Source organism: Elephantulus edwardii, unplaced genomic scaffold, assembly GCF_000299155.1.
Source record: "Elephantulus edwardii isolate Elephantulus edwardi_28Jun2011 unplaced genomic scaffold, EleEdw1.0 scaffold00172, whole genome shotgun sequence".
Lineage (NCBI taxonomy): Eukaryota > Metazoa > Chordata > Mammalia > Macroscelidea > Macroscelididae > Elephantulus > Elephantulus edwardii.
The window spans coordinates 3,753,778-3,761,044 of record NW_006399922.1 but is presented as its reverse complement, the minus strand read 5'-3'; the positions used below and the strand labels follow the sequence as shown (position 1 = coordinate 3,761,044).

General features: G+C 39.3%; 1 protein-coding gene across 1 annotated transcript in view; it reads left to right on the top strand.

The window, feature by feature from the left end:
* The window catches only part of RALGAPA2 (Ral GTPase activating protein, alpha subunit 2 (catalytic)), a 757,941-nt gene that overhangs the window by 66,888 nt on the left and 683,786 nt on the right, over positions 1-7,267 (top strand). The window contains exon 3 of the mRNA XM_006895663.1: positions 3,685-3,737. Coding sequence (XP_006895725.1) covers positions 3,685-3,737 — 53 coding nt within the window. The remainder of the gene's footprint in view (positions 1-3,684; positions 3,738-7,267) is intronic.

Genomic DNA, 7,267 nt, shown 5'->3' with positions numbered 1-7,267 from the left:
AATTCTTTTTGGTGTTGTTGTTAGTTACTTTGGTCCATCCTGTTTTCTGTGGCATCTCTGTTTCCAGGACATCTCTCAGTGTTTCCTGTATGGTTGGTCTTGTTTTTACGAACTCCTTTAGGTTTTGTATTTCTGGGAATATTTTATTCTCTCCTTTGTACTTGATGGACAGTTTTGCAGGATTCAGTATTCTTGGTTGAAAGTTGTGTTCGATAAATGCCATTCCACTCTCTTCTTGCTCGCATGGTTTCCGCTGAGAAATCAGCAGTTAATCTTATCTGTTCTCCCTTATAGGTCACTCTTTGTTTCTCTGTTGTTCCTTTTAGTATTCTCTCCTTGTCTTTAGTTCTAGCAAATTTGACAATGATGTGCCTTGATATTTTTCTTTTAGGTTTTGTTCTATATGGTGTTGGCTCAGCTTCTTGGATTCTGTCGTTCTTCACTGAGCGCGAAAAGTTTTCCTCTAGTAATTCTTCCACAAGTTTTTCAGTGCCTTTACTTGCTTCTTCCCGTTCTGGGATTCCTATGATGTGGATGTTATTTCTTTTAATGGTATCCCGCATTATTCTCAAGCTTTCTTTTGTTTCCTTCTTTTTGGATTCTGCTTTCTTCCCGGTCACATCTGTGGTGACAATTCTATCTTCTATTTCACTGATTCTGTTTTCCATCTCTTCTCTTCTATTCGTATGTCCCTCCATCATGGTGACAGCATCAGAAACCTTAGATTTCAAATTCAGGATCACAGTTTCTTGTTTTTCCAATGCCTCTAATGCTTCATTTGTTTTCTCTGCGTTGTTTTGGATTGTTTTTTTAAGTTCCTCCTTATCGTTTCTAGCACTATTCTGTATTTAATCCAGTTTCATTTTTATCCATTGAAAATTTTCAATCATTGTTCTTTTAAAATCACTATCAGAAAGACCCATCAGGCTTTCTGGCTCCAGAAAATCCGTTGCTACTGTGTCTTCTTTGGGGTTTGATATCTTGCTTTGGGCTGGTGGGACAAGTGAAGCACTCTGCTTTCTACTGGTCATTGGTGTGGCAGAGTTCTCTGTGTCTGAGGTGGTAGCTGGTTTTTTATTTGACATCACTGCTCCAGAAGAAGATTGGGCAGAAACAAGTGTAAATGCGTAGAGCGTGTGTGCACACTCCAACACTCACGTGAATGGGCAGGCAGGAAGCGCACAGTGATACACATGGGGAGGGCCTCAGGAGAACCTAAATATGAAGGAGGAAGTCTGTTGTTCCTTTTCTGGAATAGCTTCCCCACTCTTTGGAGATGCTCAGGATCTCCCTGTTGTTTGAGTTAGTAGGCTCTGCGTACTCAGGCCAGAAACCAGTTTGATTCCCCATGTAACTTAATCCTCAATGGTACGTGAGTATTTTAGGGGAGGTTGATAAATCTTATAGATGTGGCATATATGATTATCTTTCTGGCCCAAGGGCCAGGACCTAATTGGGTGTGGGTGTCTGGTTCACAAGCCCTGGCCTGGAGCTGCCTCTGTTGCCCTTGCAGATCTCCCAGCAAAGTCCAAGTTTACAAAGATGGCATTTCCCCACAGACCTCTTGGAACTGTAGTTGGTACCTGCAGTCGTAGCAGACAGGAAGGCTGTGGTGGTAGGTAGCAGACAGGAGTTCCTTGTTTTTCAATGCAGCATAGTATTCCATTGTGTGAATATACCACAGTTTCTCTATCCATTCGTTTGTTGATGGGAACTTAGGTTGTTTCCAACTCCTTGGTATTGTGAACCAAGCCCCGATAAACATGGGTGTGCATATATCTGTTTGGATGTCAGTTATGGTCTCTCTGGGGTATATTCCCAGCAGAAATGTTTTTAAAGGATGTGTTTGCCTATTTTCAGACTAGAAGAGAGGGGAGAATGAGGAGAGAACTGATGATGTAAGATGCTGCAGAAAGTAGATTAATACAGGGTCACGTAAAAGGCAAAGGCACTGGAAAGGAATGCAAAAGGTGACCGTTTTAAGGAGGGTGAAAGGATGAGTGAAGATACAGAAGCATTAGAAGGTGGAGTGGAATAATGGGATTTTACATCAGAATCCTTGATTGTTTCTGTGAAAAGATAGGCAGATAGCAAGAAAGAGGGGAAAGAAATTAAGGCAAATCACTGTCATGTAGCAGATGACTTGGAATTTTACAAATTGATTAAGCCCATTATTGTAATAATAGTATTGTGATGGGGAGAGAGGAAGAGCAGGAAAAGTGTGGGTAGATAATGAGCACTGCATTGAGATGTGTTAAAAGGAGGACAGTCTGAAAGGAAAGGGTGACTAGAAACCATGTGTGTGACAAGTAGTAGTCTTACAAGAGGAGTTGGAGGGTGGGGAAGGAGGAGGGAGAGACATTCATAAATGAATGAATAATAAAAAAAATAAAAATATTTAAAAACACCCAGAAAAGTTGTTAGAATTTTTCAGGTTCTAGTAGGGTATCAGTTCACTATCTTTTTAATGGAATGAAAACATCCATGTACACATAAACATACACACTTCCCTTTCTGTTTGTTAGATTGGTAGAGATTTCAAATATGAGATAATTTACTTTTATCCCTCTCTATATTTCCTAGATTGGTAAATATTTCAAATATGAGATGATTTAACTTTTGTCTGTTTCCTAGCCTAGCTCCATTTTACTTTAATTTCACCAGTGTACAGAGGAAAAAAATTGTGATGTTAGTGTTAATGAAAATAGCAAAGAATAAAACTACCAGATCTATAAAAAGCAAGCAAAATGTATTTTTTAAAAAATCTTTTCCTCTCTTTTTTCTGTATGTCTTTCCTTCCTTTAATGCTTCCCTCATCCTTTTATAATGACCATGTCAGTGGATTTGGGCTTTCATAGACAGATTATATAGCAAACTACCTTGTAACTGAAAATCTAAAAGCACCAGCCGGTTCTTTAGTTTACAGTTCTTCAGCAGAGGATGGTGTGGATCTCTGTGGTCACCTGTGAGGTGGAGGGTTCATTCTTAGGTCTTGTGATGGCAGGCTGTTGTACTCTTCCCTGTGCCTGTCATTTCCTGGTGGACTTGTTCTTGCTTCTTTACCAGTGGCTTCAGGCTCTGTGCTCACCAAATATATAAGGATTTTTAGAGTTGTTTTTGCTTCACATACATGATTCCAGTAACCACAGCAAATAACACAGCATCCCAAATTCAAAGGTGGGAGCAATAAACATCTCTTGATGGGAGAGGAAAAACTGACCATTAATTTTTGAAATTCATGACAGTCTTGGTAAAGAACCAGTAAAAACAGGATGAGATTTTGAAATTTATTGTTTAATTGAACTACATAGAAGAAAGTATATAATGATAAAATGAAGGGTAAATGTTTACTAGAAGTATGAAATTTGTGATAACTTTATCCTTCTAATTATTGAGACCAAAAGCCTTGGAATTGTTGGTTCTGTCTTCAGAGTATATCCAGAACTCAGCTTTTTCTCATTGCTTACACTGGGATCCCTGAGACTTCATCATCCTCAACTGGATTATTATAGTAGCCATAGAAATAGTCTCCCACTTTCCATATTTAATACATCATCCGCCTGCATTCCTATTGTGTTTCCCTTTCTTCCTTTTAGTATTTTTTTGAGTTCATGTATTTTGCAATAATTTGTAATATTTAACTATTAACATGTTGGTAAAATAATTTACTTTTATATTTTCCAGGTAATAATAAATCACAAAGGGAGGAGCTGGACTCCATCCTCTTTCTGTTTGAAGTAAGTTGCTATTATTTCATATAGCTGATGGCTGTTAGTAGGACAGGGTTCAGATCTGTTTTTCATTGGGTTGCTATGAGTCATACTCAATTCAGCAACACCTAACAACAGCAACAACAAAAAATGGCTATTAATGGTTATTTCCTTCTTATTTCTTCCTTCCCTTTTGTTTTTCTGGGTGTTTGGTGTTTTGTTTTTTTTTCTTCTAAACCTTTGAGTGTGTATTTTCTTGAATGGGGTACCTACATATGAAATCATTAAGTAGAAGAATATGTACACTTTAAATCCTAATTGAAACTCAAATGTATTGCCTTTAAGTTGGAAACAGTTCATAGCAGATCCTCCATTGGGTTTCTGAGGCTGTAAATGACATGAGAGGTGATTGCCTGTCTTTATACTATGAGTTACTGGTGGATTTAAACTGCCAGAGAGGCTTGGCCTTTGGGTTAGCAGAACAACCATGGGCTACACCACCAGAGCCAAGACATTACTAAATTATTCTCCATATGGGCCATGTAATTACATAGAAACTTATTTGTAGGTCTTATTTACATTTCATACATTCTCACCAACACTAGGAATATTTTATCTTTTTTAATATATGCAATACACATCCAGAAAGCCACAGTGTTTAAATTTACATTTTGCCACAACTAATGACTTTGCTATCCTTTTGTGTGTATGCATGTGTATATGTCTTAATCATATTTTCATCAAAGTCGGGATAGTGTTTAGGTATATATTTTGATCTTAAGCTTAAAGCTTTCTTATCTATATATATTGGACAAGTGACCAGACTGAGTTCTCTATTGAGAACTACATTCAGAACTGAGTTACAGGTTCTGAAAATTAACTGTTGGTTATATAAAAATGATTCATAATTTGAAGTGTTCGTGCTTAGGATAGTGTGAGACCATAACTCCGGCAAGGGCAGGAAGGCTCTCCAAGGTTGTTTGCCGAGAGGCTGTGGTGTGGTGAATTTCCTGATTTGGCTGTTTTAGCCATGGACTTTGTAACTCTCACCTAATATCTGGGTCCCCCAAATCCACCTCACCTGCTGTCAAACTGCTTCTGACTCTAGCAACCCTCCTTTGGTTTTCTGAAGCTATAAATTTTTGTAGAAAGAGACTGCCCATCATTATCCTAAGAAGCTTCTTGTGGATCCAAACCTTATGCTTTCAATTAGGAGCCCCCAAATGTTATGCAATATGCCTCCAATTCTCCTCAAATGACGAGGTAGAACTTTGCAAATTTTAGATACTTAAGAACCACCAAAGATAATCAGTGAATTGCTAATAATGTAAATAAAGTATATGAGACTCTTTTGTGTGGTTGGTTTTGCCATCCCCTAAGATTAAAATGAACTATCCCAGAGGTTGAAAAGTGGGAACTCCCTGCCATCAAGAAAGAAGAGCTGAGAGTAGAGTGTGTCTCGTGTACTTGAGATTCTTGAGCTGAAATTCTTTAACCCAGGAGAACAAGAGCTGTAACTGGAGCCACAGCAATCTGATAATGTCAGAGAAATGGCTGCACCAAAAGCAGTAAGACCTGGGCCAGTGCATGAGACAGAGTTTGGACTTTCTGGCCCACAGAGAGAGAAAGCTGAGTACTTCCTGTCAAGACTTGGTAGCAGAGTAGATGCTTTTGGACATTTGTTGGGGAATTAGGTTGTGAATCCACTGAGTTAGAGTTGAGTGCGTTTGAGCCTAGTCTTGAATTGCAGAAGGGTCGTTTTGGGACCCTGAAGTTGGTTGAGCTTGGGAAAATTTACCTGAACAGGGCAAAGGGCAAGATTGTAAGGCTGATCGTGCAGAGAGACCTGCTAAGAGAGGCTATTTCATTAACAAACTGTAGCTGAGAGTTTCAGATCCTGAATTGTACCCTTTTACTTCCCTGATAAACTGCTAATTGTAGGTATGTTCTTTGTGATCACTGCAATGAATTATCAATCCTAACAGAGACATAGAGTACCATGAGGGAGATTGTTGATATCAGAATTGGGTAAAAAGAAAAAAGTGTTGGGACAATGGAGGCTTGTGTGACCTGATTGGAATCAGTCTTGGGCTGATGTGGAGAGAGATTCTTGCTCCTTGTGGAGTTGTAGGAGGTCAGGCCATGCAGTCCCCATAGTCCAGCCTAGACTTTGTGGCTCTGGTTCCCCTTTCTTACTTTTGAGGTCCATGCTCTTTCCCTAGGGCAAAATACCTTTACTTGCATATATTGTGGAAGAGGTTATAATATTTCCTGTGGTTGCCTTCCTGTGAAGCTTGTACAGAGCCATAGTTGTTTTTCTTAGAAGAATCTTTAAAGAATTCTGCCACTAAAATATTATCTCCAGTTTGTTATTTGAACTATTCCACTAACTTAACACTTATTAATGAATCTCTAACATGTACATATATTATGAAACGTGATAATAAAATCCATCCTCTTGATACCCTGCATCTGATATTTTAAGAATTAGTTGTTCTTCTTTAATTCTTTTTCTTCTCTGAAATGAGCCACTCGTTTTAAAAAGCACAATTTATCATGTGTATTTGTTTTCTTTTCATCTCCAGAGTAATATATCATGTGATCATCCGATTCAAAATGCCCCATGCCAGTCCATCTCATCTCACCAGTGCCTAGTATGTCAATATTTATGTGTTTCATTTCTTCCTTAACAATAACTAATTTTCCTACATTCATGGTTCTCACATTTCATGTCCCAATCACTAGTGTCTGCTTACAACTATTCCTCTTCCTTTGTATTTCCATACTTAAAACTCAACCTCCTTTGCCGTTTCTGTTATCTAAATGTGTTCTGTTGTACATAGGGTTTTCAGAGGCCTGCTATTTCAGAAGTGGATGGCCAATCCTTCTTCCTAGTTCAGATTTGGAGAGTATCAGACAAACCAGCATTTTATAGAAAAAGTGAAAGGTGTATCCCTTATTGTGGAGTTAACCATTAGTATCATTGTTGTCCCTGCCTTTGCAACACGTGTCTTTACCTGCTCCACCATCCACCAGGATATCCATCCACTTTTACCCACTCCCTTCACATCTATCTCCCATTGACCAGTCCTTGATCTAGTAGCTTATATATGAAGCATCCTTGGCTTCTGTGATTCCAAACACGTCGGCTTCTGGTAGTTTCTTATGTTGGGACCAGTGTCTCCGAAGTTTAGTGGTAATGTTTCCCGAGTGAAGGCGATGTGTCCTGTAGAACTGGTATGTAGACAGGTTCCAGGCGGGTTTGGCCTCTTGCGAAACCTATACTTGGGCCAGGAGGCAGTCGTCAGAACAGAGCATGGGAACGCTGCATGGTTCAAAATTGGGAAGGGCGTACACCAGGGATGCATCCTATCTCCATACCTTTTCAACCTGTATGCAGAACAGATCCTCTGGGAGGCTGGGCTCTATGAAGAGAAATGTGGGGTCAAGATTGGTGGAAAATCTATCAATAATCTGCGTTATGCAGATGACACAGCCCTGCTTGCTGAAACTGAGGAGGACCTGAAACACCTGCTGCAGAGGGTCAAGGACTGTAG